We start from the raw sequence: 17688 nt of genomic DNA, 5'->3' as shown, positions 1-17688 counted from the left end.
ACAAATTGATTTCACCAGGCTATCATCAATCCAGCACTGATTCTAATTTGGTATCGATAATAACTATACAGTGGTACCTCTACTTGTGAAATTAATTGGTCTGGAAGTAGTCTCGTAATCTAAAAATTCCGAAAGTAGAGATGTGTTTTCCATGTAAATGCCCTAATCAGTTCCAAGCCCCCCAAAATTCAGACATAAATTTATTATAAAGCATAAGTAATGCATCAAAAGATGTAACAAACATGTTACAATTAGATTATTGCACAATAAACATAAAATGAGAGTTATACATATTATAAAAAAAAAAAAACAAAGAATATAATAGAGAATGAAAGTTAATACACTCTTGTAAAGCTGTCGGAACACCTCATGGCATCCCGCCGAATAAAGAGCACGCTGGGATACACACATACACGTACAGTAGAGCCAATTGCTTAGCCTAGCCAATTGGATTACAGGAATATGCTAGGCAATAGCCAATGGTAGAGCAACTATAAGTATGTTACGTTCAGTAAACTTTGGGTGCTGCGAGTAGCAGTACGGTTAGCCGTAGCAGCCAATACTGTATATTTACCTCTCGTATTCTGAAATTTCTTTCGTAACAAGAGGCAATATTTCCCCTATTGAGGCATGTCGTAATCTGAAAATTCTGATTGTAGTGGCTTTCGTAAGTAGAGCTACCATTGTATTTGGATCAGTCTGAACACCACTACTTAGCATTAAAAGACATTCAGACTCCCTATCCCACGTGTCCATGGAACTGAACAGAGCGGGTTAAAAAAAAAAAAAAAAAAAAAAGGGTGCTGGTTAGACAGTTGTTTCCCCAAATTCTCGTTTGGTTCTCTCACTGTACTATTAAACTTATTGAAAATTGTTTTAGCAATTAGTTTGATAAGAAATGGATAATATTTAAAACTCTACTGTATATACCCAATCTTATACCCTATTCATAGCATAAGCACTTCTCATATACCGTGTCCTTTAATGTTGTTCGTGAACTACAGTCCCACCTAAAGGGTTTCAAGATATCATTTAGGCTTAGCAGGTAGATGTTCGAAAGCCCCTTGGGAAACATTAAGAAAATGTATTTATCAACGCTCCCTCTGTAGTGATTTGATTGACAAAATGGATGGCAAAGCATTGAAAAAGGGTTTGTTGCACTTGAGTAATTTTAAGTATGATGAGGTCACTAAAAAGCCTGAAGCTGTCATGTTTGATTTTGAATGTCAATTAAATGCAAAGACCAGCGTCAAAAGGAATCTTAATTAAACCCTGCAGGATTTCTCTACACAATACTGAATTCCGTAACTGTGACTGGGTATAATGTACAGTACCGAAGATACACTAAAACAAAATACATATATATACAGTATATATATATATATATATATATATATATATATATTACATTATGGAATGCACAATTTAATTTTACAAAAGAATACATACATCATCTTAGTTGCATTTGTGAGCCTATACTGAAAATATTACTTGAAGCACTTTGATTGCAGCGTTCAACTATTCTTGATAAAAGTCTTATCAGGATGGCATATCATGATGTGTAAATTTGTGCACCCTTCTTTTGGGAAATCGCTCCAAATCTGTCAAATTGTGCCCAGCCCTCATTAGCTTACTACACAGACTTCAAACTGGATTAAGGTCTGCATTGCTGAATGGCTCAGTCCCCGATCCGGTGACTGATGATCACTGCAGGGTGTATTTTAATGAACATAGAACTGTAGTTCTATGTAGGGGTGCACGATATCCATTTTTTGAAACCGATACCGATATCGATAACTTCCCGCTCCTCAAAACCAATACCGATATCGATAACCGATAATAAATATATAATTTTTAAATGTATAACCTGAGTTTTTGAACGCCTGGAGGTTTTTAAAAAAATAAAAATAAAAAAGTAGTGGTGGATTCAACATAGATTTGCCTTTGATCTCATCAGATTTTTCATAATGACATGAACAAAACCGTGTGTTTCACTTCTGCACTGCCCGACAGCCAGCTAAGAATGAATGCACTTCCATGAACCACAAGGCTTGGTCTTTTCTTGCTTTTATGGGAAGACACTCGTCTTAATATTGTGAAAGTACAACAGAAAAATACACATATTCAATACTCAATATACAACAAACTGCACAATACACTTATATACACAACTATTATATGTATAGCATAGCACACTGGCTTGAGCTACTAAAGCATTGGCTGGCTTCTATAACACAACTCATGAAGTTCTGTACATATGACCCTTCACCAAAGAAGTAAACATATTTTGCACATCCATATGTTATAGTAAACATAAATTACTTACATATATTTCCGAGGCGGAAATGTAACAGAAAGCATTCACGACTGTCAATACTACGGCTAGACACCGCAATGTGTAAGTGATTGAACCAAACTACTGTAACAAAAAATAGGTGCATTGAATCATTCTGGCCAGCAGGAGGGAGCAATGCCCCGCAAATGGTCAACTGATTTCCCATACTATTGTGTAAACTGCAAAGCCAGAACAGTACGTAATAACGGTCCTATTATAAATGTTATTGGATTTATCGGGATGACGTCATAACTCCTATTATCGGACCGATAATTATCGGACCAATAATTATCGTACACCAGTAGTTCTATGTGAACCAAAACAGGACAATGATACATAAGTTATGATGTAGTAGAGGCTTATTTACAATATTGGTATTTCATCAACATAGATTTTTCAAATAAAAATTTAAAAATATAATTATTTTAATGTATTCTGATTAGAAGCTACATCCCCTTCATCATTTTTTTTTAAAATAATAAAGCTGTCTGCTTCTTAAAATAGTTGACAAACAATGTGTAAAAAAAATATACACAAATACTATGATTTTCTAATATGAAGAATATGACAAATAATCCATCCATCCATCCATCCATTATCTTCCGCTTAGTCCGGGGTCGGGTCGCGGGGGCAGCAGCTTTAGCAGGGAAGCCCAGACTTCCCTCTCCCCAGCCACTTCAGCCAGCTCCTCCGGCGGGATTCCAAGGCGTTCCCAGGCCAGCCGAGCGACATAGTCTCTCCAGCGTGTCCTGGGTCGACCCCGGGGCCTCCTGCCGGTGGGACATGCCCGGAACACCTCTCCAGGGAGGCGTCCGGGAGGCATCCGAACCAAATGCCCGAGCCACCTCAACTGGCTCCTCTCAACGCGGAGGAGTAGCGGCTCGACACCAAGCCCCTCCCGGATGACCGAGCTTCTCACCCTATCTCTAAGGGAGAGCCGGGACACCCTGCGGAGGAAACTCATTTCGGCCGCTTGTATCCGGGATCTTGTTCTTTCGGTCACGACCCACAGCTCGTGACCATAGGTGAGGGTAGGAACGTAGATCGACCGGTAAATCGAGAGCTTCGCCTTTTGGCTCAGCTCCTTCTTCACCACAACGGACCGGTGCAGAGTCCGCATCACTGCAGACGCTGCACCGATCCGCCTGTCAATCTCCCGCTCCCTCCTACCCTCACTCGTGAACAAGACCCCAAGATACTTGAACTCCTCCACTTGGGGCAGGATCTCATCCCCGACCCGGAGAGGGCACTCCACCCTTTTCTGGCTGAGGACCATGGTCTCGGATTTGGAGGTGCTGATCTTCATCCCAACCGCTTCACACTCGGCCGCAAACCGCCCCAGTGAGAGTTGGAGGTCACGGCTTGATGAAGCCAACAGCACCACATCATCTGCAAAAAGCAGAGATGCAATGCTGAGGCCACCAAACCGGACACCCTCAACGCTTCGGCTGCGCCTTGAAATTCTGTCCATAAAAATTATGAACAGAATCGGTGACAAAGGGCAGCCTTGGCGGAGTCCAATCCTCACTGGGAACGAATTCGACTTACTGCCGGCAATGCGGACCAGACTCTGACACCGGTCGTACAGGGACCGAACAGCCCTTACCAGGGGGCTCGGTACCCCGTACTCCCGGAGCACCCTCCACAGGACTCCCCTAGGCACACGGTCGAACGCCTTCTCCAAATCCACAAAACACATGTGGACTGGTTGGGCGAACTCCCATGCACCCTCGAGGACCCTGCCGAGGGTGTAGAGCTGGTCCACTGTTCCACGGCCGGGACGAAAACCACACTGCTCCTCCTGAATCCGAGATTCGACTTCCCGACGGACCCTCCTCTCCAGCACCCCTGAATAGACTTTACCGGGGAGGCTGAGGAGTGTGATCCCTCTATAATTGGAACACACCCTCCGGTCCCCCTTTTTAAAAAGTGGGACCACCACCCCGGTCTGCCAATCCAGAGGCACTGTCCCCGATGTCCACGCAATGTTGTAGAGGCGTGTCAGCCATGACAGCCCCACAACATCCAGAGCCTTTAGGAACTCCGGGCGGATCTCATCTACCCCTGGGGCCTTGCCACCGAGGAGCTTACCAACCGCCTCAGTGACTTCAACCCCAGAGATCGAAGAGCCCACCTCAGAGTCCCCAGACTCTGCTCCCTCAAAGGAAGGCGTGTCGGTGGAATTGAGGAGGGCTTCGAAGTATTCTCCCCACCTACTCACGATGTCCCGAGTCCAGGTCAGCAGTACACCATCTTCACTATACACAGTGTTAATGGTGCACTGCTTTCCTGTCCTCAGACGCCGGATGGTGGACCAGAATTTCCTCGAAGCTGTCCGGAAGTCGTTTTCCATGGCCTCGCCGAACTCCTCCCATGTCCGAGTTTTTGCCTTGGCGACCGCCGAAGCCGCAGTCCGCTTGGCCAGCCGGTACCTGTCAGCTGCCTCCGGAGTCCCACAGGCCAAAAAGGCCTGATAGGCCTCCTTCTTCAGCTTGACGGAATCCGGCTTGACGGTTCGGGGATTGCCGCCACGACAGGCACCAACCACCTTACGGCCACAGCTCCGATTGGCTGCCTCAACAATGGAGGTGCGGAACATGGCCCACTCGGACTCAATGTCCCTCACCTCCCCCGGGACAAGGGAGAAGTTCTGCCGGAGGTGGGTGTTGAAACTCTTTCTGACAGGGGATTCTGCCAGACGTTCCCAGCAGACCCTCACAATACGTTTGGGCCTGCCAGGTCTGGCCAGCAACTTCCCCCACCATCGGAGCCAACACACCACCAGGTGGTGATCAGTTGACAGCTCCGCCCCTCTCTTCACCCGAGTGTCCAAAACATGTGGCCGCAAGTCCGATGACACGATTACAAAGTCGATCATTGAACTGCGGCCTAGGGTGTCCTGGTGCCAAGTGCACATGTGGACACCCCTATGTTTGAACATGGTGTTCGTTATGGACAAACCGTGACGAGCACAGAAGTCCAATAACAGAACACCACTCGGGTTCTGATCGGGGGGGCCATTCCTCCCAATCACGCCCCTCCAGGTCTCACTGTCATTGCCCACGTGAGCGTTGAAGTCCCCCAGTAGAACGAGGGACTCCCCAGAGGGGGCGCTCTCCAGCACACCCTCCAAGGACTCCAAAAAGGGTGGGTATTCTGAGCTGCTGTTCGGTGCATAAGCGCAAACAACAGTCAGAACCCGTCCCCCCACCCGAAGGCGGAGGGAGGCTACCCTCTCGTCTACGGGGGTAAACCCCAACGTACAGGCACCAAGCCGGGGGGCAATAAGTATGCCCACACCTGCTCGGCGCCTCTCACCGTGGGCAACTCCAGAATGGAAGAGAGTCCAACCCCTCTCGAGAGGACTGGTACCAGAACCCAAGCTGTGTGTGGAGGAGAGTCCGACTATATCTAGTCGGAACTTCTCTGCCTCACCCACCAGCTCAGGCTCCTTCCCTGCCAGAGAGGTGACATTCCATGTCCCAAGAGTTAGCTTCTGCAGCTGGGGGTTGGACCGCCAAGGCCCCCGCCTTTGGCTGCCGCCCAACTCTCTGCGCACCCGACCCCTTTGGCCCCTCCCACAGGTGGTGAGCCCATGGGAAGGGGAACCCATGTTGCCTTTTCGGGCTGTGCCCGGCCGGGCCCCATGGGGACAGGCCCGGCCACCAGACGCTTGCCTTCGAGCCCCACCTCCAGGCCTGGCTCCAGAGGGGGGCCCCGGTAACCTGCATCCGGGCAAGGGAAACTGGAGTTCATTTCTTTTTCTCGTCATAAGGGGTCAGTTTGAGCCATGCTTAGTCTGGCCCCTCACCTAGGACCTGTTTGCCATGGGTGACCCTGCCAGGGGCTTAAAGCCCCAGACAACATAGCTCCTAGGATCATTGGGACACGCAAACCCCTCCACCACGATAAGGTGATGACTCACGGAGGAGCATGACAAATAATCCCAAACATTTTCCAACATAATTATGATGCTTAACCTAATTGTTGAAAAAAATACATTGCTATGGACAGGAAAAAAAAAACAAAAACAAAAAAAAAAACGACTATTAAAGATTTCCCAATGAATGAGGGTTTTAGGAATATTTAGGAGTATTAGGAAGCGTTACATAAGTGATAACACATGTGCGTTATTCACACAGGCCTATGCCTCATTATTAACCCCTACAATAGCTCCAGTGGAAGAACTTGTAAATAGTTTCAGTTCCGGTGTGATGACTGTAATGGACACTATTGCCCCGATTAAGACAAAAACAAGAAAGAAGAGGTCACCCTGGAGAAATGCCATACTAGCTATAAAACAAAAGCAAGTTTGTAGACGAGCAGAACGCAGATGGCGAAAAAACAAACTCCTAGTTTTTTATGATATCTACAAAGAGAGTCTTCGCAAATACAACCAGGAACTGAAAAATGCTAGACAATCATATTTTTCAGAGATCATTAGTAGAAACACCAACAATACTCGCACACTATTTTCTGTTGTTGACAAACTGACAAACCCACAAGCATCAATACCTCAGGAATTGGCATCTGAGGTGTCCTGTAATAATTTCGCAGCATTTTTTACACACAAAGTACTAATGATTAGACAGACTGTGTGCAACTCCGGATTAACAAATGTTACACTAAATGCCTCCCAACATGTCCCCCACGTCAATCTTAGACAGTTTAGCCTCTTGGACTATGCCACTTTAACAGAAATTGTGTCGAAACTAAAGCCCACAACATGCTGCCTTGACATCCTTCCTTCAAACTTTTTCAAAACTGTTTTTCATTGCATAGCCCCAGACATACTTCAGATTATAAATACTTCCCTCCAAACAGGAGAGTTTCCTCAGACTTTAAAAACTGCAGTAATAAAACCTCTCCTAAAAAAACCTAATCTGGATGCCTCAACCATTAGTAATTACAGGCCAATATCAAATCTGACATTCCTGGGGAAAATTATCGAAAGGGTTGTGTTTGAACAGATCCAGACTTTTATGATCCAAAACAATCTTTTTAACTCATTTCAGTCTGGATTTCGGCCACAACACAGCACCGAGACCGTGCTTATCAAAGTCCTAAATGATATTCGTCGGAATACCGATGCAGGCAAATCATCTGTTCTGCTACTATTGGATCTCAGCGCCGCATTTGACACGGTTGATCACAACATACTACTCAGCAGATTGGAACAGTGGGTAGGGCTTACTGACACTATTCTTCAGTGGTTCACATCCTATTTACATGATAGGGATTTCTTTGTGTCAATCGGAAATTATCAGTCAGAACGAACCAAATTCACGTGTGGAGTCCCTCAAGGGTCAATTCTTGGACCACTCTTATTTAACATCTATATGCTTCCGTTAGCTCAGATAATGGAACAGTATGACATCTCCTATCACGCCTATGCAGATGACACACAACTGTACATTTCTGTGTCCCCACATGATTATAGTCCCTTAGTCTCCCTGAGTAAATGCATTCATCAAATCAATGAATGGATGTGCCAGAATTTTCTCCTGTTAAATGTGGAGAAAACAGAGGTGATCATTTTTGGGCCAAAAAAGGAAAGGTCAAAGATAAGCAGCCAACTTAGCACAATGTCACTTACAGCTACAAATCAAGTCAGAAACCTTGGCGTAATTATTGACTCAGACCTAAAATTTGATAGCCATCTAAAGTCCGTCACTAAATCCGCTTATTACCACCTAAAAAATATAACCAGAATTAAGGGGCTTCTGACTCAACAAGACATGGAAAAACTTATGCATGCATTCATTTTCAGCAGATTGGACTACTGCAACGGTATATTTACAGGTCTTGATAAAAAATCAGTCAGGAAGCTGCAGCTAGTACAGAATGCTGCAGCCAGAGTCCTCACAAATACAAGGAAGCTGGACCACATTACACCGGTTTTGAAATCGCTACACTGGCTTCCAGTGAGTCAAAGGATAGACTATAAAATACTACTGCTCGTCTACAAAACACTTAATGGCCTTGGACCAAAACACATGCTTGACTTGTTAGATTCCTATGAGACATCTAGACCCCTAAGGTCGTCTGGAACGGGTCTTCTGCATGTTCCAAGAACAAGAACCAAGCAGGGTGAGGCAGCATTTAGTTATTATGCTCCTCACCTCTGGAACAAGTTACCCGAACGTCTGAAGTATGCTCAAACCGTTAGCTCCTTTAAATCAGGGCTAAAAACGCTTTTGTTTAGCACTGCATATCCATAACTGTCTATATATTTCAATCTACCTGCCTTCTATTCCTCTTGTGCTTATCTCCATTGCTGATTTCAATGATTATTATTAGTAGTAGTTTTTGCTTTATTTCTATTTTTGTTTTATTTTCATTTATTTATTTTTATTCTGTGATTAAATGCGATCTTTTGTCTTGGTTTTTTACGCTGTGTTGATTTAAATGTGATTTTTATGGTTTTCATGTGATGTAAAGCACTTTGAATTGCCTTGTGTTGAATTGTGCTATATAAATAAATTTGCCTTGCCTTGCCTTGCCTTGCCTTTTCCAGAAGCTTTGTACCCCTGGCAGGATCACCCATGGCAGACAGGCAAGCAAGACTCCCATGATCTCTATGCAAAAAAAAAAAAAAAAAAAAAAGGAATGAATGAATGAATGAACTTGGTTTTCCCTACCCTGGTCTTAGATCACCAATCGCCTACCCCACAGTGGGGAGTTTGCGGTCCCATCCTTGGCTACAGAAGCTGGCTCTAGGGATGTGGAATGTCAACCCTCTGGCAGGGATGGCGCCTGCGCTGGTGTGTGAGGTTAAAAAGTTCGGACAACATATAGTTAGGTAGAATTCAACACACAGTTTGGGATTTGGCACTAATCATTGAGTTGCTGTTGTGAACTCGCAATATGGCGATGAAACGATTATTGAGGGAATCATTCTAGGCTATTCTACAAAACAACATATAAACAGAAAGACAAGCTATCGTCATCCTTCTGCTGTAAGTTTATCACTAATAGACGTCCTATCCATTTGAACTGGAAGGGTGGCAGCGAAGGAACCCCTCCCACTTCAAACAGGCCCCTCCCACTTCTATGGCTGTCAGTGGCAGCCAACGCCAGGCGACGAGGTGAATTTGGGTCATTTCAGGTCATTCACCTGTTGATTTTCAGGCACTTCCTGTTGATTTTGGGGCGTTTTATGGTCATTTCTTCTTGATTTTGGGTTACAGAAAAGGGAGTGACCCGGGAATTTCCCAAATGAATGGGCAGTGACTCAAACTTAACAGGAAGTGACCTGTAAATGCCATAAAATGAACAGAAAGTGACTTCTAAATGTCAAGAAAATCGGAAACCATAATTATGAATGCTCTGGTTTCGAATGAACAAACGTTCTTTCGCCCCTCCCAGTCTAAATGGATTGGGTATCGAGCGCCGTCAGTCAGCCGTAGAGTTAACTGAGACATTATTATGGTGGAAGATTTTGTTAGCAACTTGTTGGTTCCTTATTATTATTATTATTATTATTTTATTTTATTTTTTTAATTAAATATTGACACCTTTTTTAAACGATATTTCGATTCTTGGCATGAGCATATCGATAACCTTTTAGGATGCAAAATATCATGATGTATCACCTTTTCGATATTTTCTCACACCCCTATTGATAATGATATGATAACAATATCACTACGGTTTCAGTAAACTACCTTAATTTTCGGACGACAAGGCACACCAAACTATAAATCGCCACCCATCAAATTTGACACAAAAACAGCATTTTTTCATAGATAAACTGCACCACAACTGTCCTCACTGTATTATAGGATATTTGCACCAAAAGATAATAACCGCTAACACTTTATTTAACAACGGCGTTATAAGACTGTCATAAGATCATCATAATTATGACATGACACCGGCATAAATAAATGCCTGTGACAGATGTCATTTAGTGTCATCTGGCAAATTATCTCACTTTTGACTGGATTTAAAAGATCCGAACTGGACATAATCGGAGTTCGTGACAAAATTTGCCAGATGACACTTAAAGACATCTATCATAACCATTATTAATGCCCATGACAGTGTCATCTCATACTTATGCCATCTTACGACAGTCATATGACGCCGCTGTCAAATAAAGTGTTACCTTTTAACCCAAATAAATCAACAAATAAGCTGCTGTGCACTATAAAACGCAGGATTCAAAATGAGGAGAAAATAGCAGCTTATAGTCTGAAAAGTACAGTATATAGTAGTATTATCCTCAGTATGATCCTCAGGGAAATAGGATACCTGTGGACAAGGGCATAGGTTTGGTCCCAACATTGGTAGGGATGATATAAAGGCATACGCTGCATGTACACGTTTTGCTGGGGATGGGGAATCAATAAGATCAAATGGTTTGGGTGAACGGGGGTCAGGGCTACATTTCTCATGAATATGATCCTTATTAATTGATAGACTAAATGATAAATGCAAATTAAATCTGTATTGACTTATACTAACTTTCATGTGTATTGGTTCAAGTAATAAACCATTTGTTTCCAACCTTTGTTTTCAAAAACTACTCATGATTTTTAAAACTTCCAGAATAAAATTCTGGATTTTATTAGCAAATTTAAATTGCAATATTTGAAAACATTATATTAGCATACACAATAAATACAAACGTGTTAATAATCTCGTAAATATCCAGGAATGCAAGAAAACTAAAGAACATTTACCTTTAGACCACCTAACATTGTCTGTCTAAAAAAAATGTATTCGATATAATTGAAAAAACGTCTTAGTCAGGGATTAGCTAAAATAAATAAAAATGGAGCCTTCCTTCACCACTGCTTTTGTCCACAAGCATCTCTAAAGTGCATCAGTGGATTGAGATAATATATTAAAATATAAATAAATCAGGATAAATTAAACTTTTTACCTTAATTATGAACAATGTATGGTTGCAAGATATTTGCAGAGGCTGCAAATGAAAATAATTTAGAAAATACATACATACATTTTAGCTGATGAATGAAATATACTAATACGTATTTAATTTCAAAAGTGTAAAGTCACAACATGCTCTAGCCTTCTTTCATTCTAAACCAGGCCGTATACAAGAAGAAAAGCATCAGCATGTGTTTTTTTTTTTTTGACTGTCAACACTTTCCTGTGAAACACAGACTACGTCCTGGAACCTCTCTCTCTAAGCAGCTTCATGCTGACGGTTTTCTGGTTCTATAGTTTCCGGCAGAGTTCATTGCATTTCTCAAAGTTTAATTAACGTTAACAGCAGAAAACACATACAGGAGGACACTTCTCTCTCAGCAGCTTCCTACTCGAGTTTAGCAGGTTAGCAAGTTCACATAGTTGAAGTTCATTGCATTTCTCAAAGTTTAATTAACGTTAACAGCACAAAACACATACAGGAGGACACTTCTCTCTCAGCAGCTTCCTACTCGAGTTTAGCAGGTTAGCAAGTTCACATAGTTTAATGTAATGCTAACTCGTGATGCAGGTCGGACTTTCAGTAGCAAAATTAGCGGTGTGCTTCCCACCTCCACAACATTTTTACATTACCTACAGTGGCTGCAACTGGCCAAAACAGAACTTCTAATATCCCTCCTCTTCGAAGGGAGAGAGGAGGCGGCATGTTGTATTTCTGTGTCGGGGCTGGCTCCGTGTGCGTGGTGTGCGTAGATGTGCGTGTGGAAGGGGTGAAGTCATCAGCCAATCAAACGTGCGTTTGAGGAAGAAAAATGGACCAGCACATTCAGAAATGGAAAGGGGATAAATGTAAGTCTGAACATAATGAAAATATTTCTCTTAATAATGGTAGGGTCATTTCTGTCCTTACAACATATGGGAAGACAATCTAAATGACCTATATAAGTGAATTCATTATATAATGTAAATCATGTTGCCTTAAAATTAGTAGAATAGAATAGAATGCCTTTATTGTTACAGTATGTCCCTACCGTCCCTATGCAAACCTATGCTCTTGCCTATTGGTATCGTGTTTTAAGTTCGAAGTTCGTGTGCATGGATCTTTGAACCATGCACAAATCTGTGGTTGTGACAAAATGATCAATTTCTCTAAACTTTGATTCAACATTTGTTTTATTTCATTCATGAGTTTTGGAATTGCCACACAAAAATGCGATCGGTCAAGTAGTGTGTAGCATTTTTGTCCAACGAATGAACCATTTTCTGAAAGAACACATTTTGTGTATATGGCATGACATTACTGTATGTATCGGCACTCAACCTTTTTTTGGGCTTCACTTGGGATGGCTGAAAAGTGGCTACATTCATTCTCATAGCGCTGCACTCCTTACGTGGTGGTGGTGTTTTAAGTGGCGAAACATGTTTGTTGTGTTAAATCCAAAATACCTCCAAATTACAAATGTTTTTTTCTTACAAAATCGACTCAAGCACACACTGCATTGATCTTCTTATTCTTTTTTTCTTTTCTTTATTGTGCTCTCTTCCTGCTGCGCTGCATATGAATTTGTCTGTGTATACATTTTAGATTATTTCCCCATTAACGTCCAACGATGTCCGATCCATTTTGACTGACTCGTAGTCAAAATGGATTGGATGTCTTCACTGTCAATGGCACTGAAAGAAGAGCAATCACAGCCATTCCTCCTAGTTTAAATTAATTGGACATCCATCATTGTCACTGGCAGGCAACCTGGTTAACATTTTTTCTTTAAAATTAGCATCATCTTTAATATTAAGTGTTAAAATTTACATGTTATGAACTAGCAAAAAGAGACACATTTCCATAAACGATCTCGATCAATTAATCGTCCAGCTCAAACTGAATCTGTGAGACTTGAAAAAGAGAAAATCCAAATTTATCCGTCTGATGTGGTTAAATGTTGACGAGTTACCACACTTTTTATCTTAAATCCTAGCCTTTCACTCTGATAGTACATTTGAGCTACAATGCACGCCATACATAATGCACTATTCTGATTCTTCTCTTTCTCTCACTGTGTCTGCTTTAGCAAATGGTGATGAGCCTGCGGGTGTCTGAGCTCCAGGTGTTGCTGGGCTATGCTGGGCGCAACAAGCACGGACGGAAGCATGAGCTTCTAACCAAGGCGCTGCATCTACTAAAGGCAGGCTGTAGCCCCGCCGTGCATATGAAGATCAAAGAGCTGTATCGCAGACGCTTTCCTGCAAAAATGGTGTCTCACTCCGAGCTCTCCCTGCCCGGACCACATCACCCAGCCACAGCGGGGATGGTTGGAGGAGGTGGAGCTGCTTTGCCCGCTGGCCTGACGCAGTTGGCGTACGAGGGTCACGCCGGTCACAGTGGAGCACCGTCACCTGCTGCCTTAATACCCCTCTCGCTGCTCGGCCCGGGGAAACACGAGCTTACTGGGTTGACGCACCACCTGTCCGCCGCTGTCCCACTGCACCCCGTCCACCCAGATGTGAAGCTCCAGAGGTTGCCATTTTATGACATGTTGGATGAGCTCATCAAGCCAACCAGTCTAGGTAAGAGCTTTTAAAGAGTTTTTTTTTTTTTTTTTTTTTTTTAATGTCAGGTGGTTTAGTTATGCCATTTGGGCCATTATTGAGGTAACAGGTGATTAACCCTATAAAATCGGTGGATGCGCTGGCGCGTCCTGTGCGCACGCCATCTCACAAGCGTTGTAACTTGATGAACTCACCCACGTGCTTGCGGTACCCCTCATGCAAAAGTGGAGATTCATCCTCGTTTTCACTTGCAGCCAATAGACTAAGTAAAACGGGAGATAATGCCCTTCGAGTTTTAGTTTTATTGCCCTCATAAATAAACATTAAAACGCTGCATGGACCATGTTTTTATTAGAAATAGACCGATTATCGGCCGGGCCGATTAACAGCGCCGATACTTGGAGATTTGACGTCAGTCTGTATCGGCCTTTTTTTAATCTGACCAGCCAATATGAAAAAAAATTTTTAAATTGGGTTATTTCGGCTCAGATTCAGCTGCACCTCTCTCCCCTGCCTGCTGTCCCCTGCACTAGTATCCACCCCGTGCACTGTACTTATTATCGTCTGTACTATGCTAATCAGGCTAATTACGCAGATACACAGAAAGTTACAAATAAAGCTGCAGACACTCGTCAATCCACATATTATTGTACTTACTTGCGAATGCATGCTCAGGCAACATTAGATGATAAGCTTGAACATTTTGTCTCAATAAACGTAGGTCTTACCTTTTGGGGGGCAAAAATATGCCTAATCACAACAAATTCCATATAATAACAAGAAAACAGCAACCTTGTGTTTTATTGGAGGACATACAATGTTAGCTGGCTGATGGGCAGTGCACAAGGAAACGCACTGTCTTGGGCACTACATAATGTATATACACATAGTAGCAGTACATATAGTACATAGTATATACAGTGGGGAGAACAAGTATTTGATACACTGCCAATGGGTTTTCCCATTGGCAGTGTATCAAATACTTGTTCTCCCCACTGTATGCTGTAGAGCTGAAACGAATACTCAAGAAACTCGAGTAACTCGAGTTCAAAAACTGACTCGAATAATTTTATTAGCCTTGCGGAATCGTTTAATTTTGCCAGCTTTAAGCATCACAATTTGCCCAGACTACTTTTAATGCGGGACAACGCGCTGACATCACGTGCGTAAAGGAATAAGCAATAATACCTGACTGCAGCTGACAGCCGCTAAAAACTATGCTAACGTTGCTAAAAACTACACGTGCATGATGCTACGGTGGTAGCAGATAGCGTCTGATGCATCTCATAGATATCACATGTATATAGAACTAGATGCGAAATGACAGACTCGGTGGCGTTAGTAAACAGCCGCCATCTTAAAGCAGTAGAATTCTCAGCGCTAATAAATAAGATTAACGTTACTGTCCCTTGCTCACGTAACGTTAGCCCTGCGGAGGGCTAGGTTTGTATTAATTATGACTACTGTTGATGCGTGGCTAACGTGTCTTACATACAGGCTTTATTTAATCCAGTGCTTCTCAATTATTTTCTGTCACGCCCCCCCAAGGAAGACGTAAATGTTTCGCGCCCCCCCCAAACTCTCTGCCGCCACTGTAAATAGTATCATTTGTCTATAAAATTACTATTATAAATACGCATCTGCCTAACATTGTGTCCCTTTTTTCTAATAAAGAAAAAAAGTAACATAGATCAACTTATAATAAAGTATAACTTTATTATAAACATTGTTTTGTTTGTAACAGAGAAGACTTGATGTGCATCAATTTGCCTGAATTAAAAAAAAAAATTCACATCCAAACTAAAAAATACACTCAAGGTACATTTTTGACCATTTGATACAGAAAAATAAAATGTAATAAAATCAGTAAATAATACCAAATTAAAATTGATTAGAAACATTCACTCATGAGGACAATGTGCCAAAAAATTTGACCGAAAAAACAAATCTGAATAAAAGGGGGGGAAAAAGTGTCCTTGGACAGGACAGTTTTTATTTTTGCTGCTCACAGTATTTACCTCCTTTGCAATGATGTGGAGTTATTTTTCAATTAACATGCTAACAATGCTCACTGGCTTACTGATATAACACTGACAAAGCAGGACGATTGTTGGCAATATTCGGCACGTTTTCACTGAAAAAATCAAGCAGCTTAACAATGAGATTGGGGTCTAATGTCTTTAAGTGGCGTCTTAATTGATTTGGCTTCTTGCTGTCTGCTATAATTATTTTTAGACACAGTAAACAGTGGTCTTTCATCATCACCCACTGTATTAAAAGTCAAAGCTAAAAGGCAAACGGCATGAAAAAAGCGCATTCACGGCGGCCGAGGTAGAACCGTAGGTGAGGGCAGTCGTCGTGACGATCCCAAGCCGAAAATGGCACTTCTCGGGCGGCGACGTGAGAACCGGACAAGACAGTGGGTCGCTGCGTGAGTGAGTCCGGTCGGAAAACGGCTTTCGAAAACGGCGGTGGCACACTGCTCTTCATATCTGTTGTCTGTGTGTGCTGAGTGCTCTTCCTTAGTTCAAAAATACTGCGCGCACTCTGAAAATGAGAGCGCCACTGCCACCTACTGAGTGGATGTGCAAGTACACTTTATTCCAGTACGGCAAAAAAAAAAAAAAACACATAAAACATGTTCCCCGAGGTCACATGCGCCCCCCCTGGCATTGCTCTGCGCCCCCCCAGGGGGGCGCGCCCCACTATTTGAGAAGTACTGATTTAATCTGTAAAACATAGCGCTGTAGAGTGATGAGGGTGTAAAATAAAAACATAATAAAGGTAACTGTCAATTTTATCTCTAATTTTAGGATGAAATAAGTAGCGCTGGTCCCTAATGTGCTCCAATACAGCAGGTATCATACATTTATTTTGAACACTGCAAAAACTCAAAATCCTATCAGGATTTACAATCTAGACCATGGGTGTCCAAACCTGTCCTCAAGGGCCGCTGTGGGTCCTGGTTTTTGGTCCTACCAATCGAGCACAGACAGTTTAACCAGTAAAGTTTGTTCTAAAACAAGCAGCACCTGACTGCAGTCAACTGATTACACTTGTGAGACACCAGATTGGTGAAAAGATGTTGTCTTGTTTAGTAGGAATGAAATCCAGCACTCACTGCGGCCCTATGTGGAATAGTTTGGACACCACTGGTCTAGACTAACTTAAAACTTAACTGGAACTTAAAAATAGCTTGACACAAATGGAAATTCATTTGAGCCAAGTGGGGAAAACACCTAACTTTTAAGTAATGTGTGTTATCAAGCGTGATGACATTTTTAGGTAAGAAGTTTTTTTTATAAGCTCCAGACGTTTTTTGAGTGAAACTAGTGAATTAGTCTCTTTTTATTCTAGTCATAGCTGAGATACAGTTGTTGGCTGTTTTCAACAATAAACATTGAAAATGAAGACATTGACTGACTGAAAATGGTTCATTATTAGATTAAATGTCTTTGTTTTCTCATGTGTATGTATAATTGCTCTTTACCTAAAAAAAAAAAAAAAAAAAACATTTTTTCCAATTACTCGATTAATCGATAGAATTTTCAGTCGAAGACTCGATTACTAAAATATTCAATAGCTGCAGCCCTAATATGCTGTTTATTATTTTATTTTTTATGTTTTTGTTTACATACAAATAGTACAACCTGTCCTGAATGTTTGGGCTAAAATAGCCCGTAAATACACAAAACTCTTGCATTTTAAAGTTTTTCTTTAATATGTGTATTCAGTTGTGAGTTTTCTTGCTTATAGACAAGTCTACTCGTTACAAATAAAATCTAAGACTAGTCGGCAGGGAAATTAGTCAAAATTCCCATCCTACCACCTACCTAATATACGTATTTTTTATTTCTTTTCAAATTAAAAACACGATCCTTTTCACCCGATTCCGATCCTCTGAAAAC

The 17688-nt window shown here is 42.2% G+C and overlaps 1 protein-coding gene across 3 annotated transcripts in view; it reads left to right on the top strand.

The window, feature by feature from the left end:
- Positions 1–17688, top strand: part of LOC130914937 (E3 SUMO-protein ligase PIAS1-like) — a 134201-nt gene that overhangs the window by 74249 nt on the left and 42264 nt on the right. For all 3 annotated transcript variants that reach the window (XM_057834556.1, XM_057834538.1, XM_057834547.1), the window contains exon 2: positions 13303–13798. In XM_057834556.1, coding sequence (XP_057690539.1) covers positions 13303–13798 — 496 coding nt within the window. The remainder of the gene's footprint in view (positions 1–13302; positions 13799–17688) is intronic.

This window comes from Corythoichthys intestinalis, chromosome 1, assembly GCF_030265065.1.
Source record: "Corythoichthys intestinalis isolate RoL2023-P3 chromosome 1, ASM3026506v1, whole genome shotgun sequence".
In the NCBI taxonomy this organism is placed as follows: domain Eukaryota; kingdom Metazoa; phylum Chordata; class Actinopteri; order Syngnathiformes; family Syngnathidae; genus Corythoichthys; species Corythoichthys intestinalis.
This window is presented reverse-complemented; position numbering and strand designations above follow the sequence as displayed.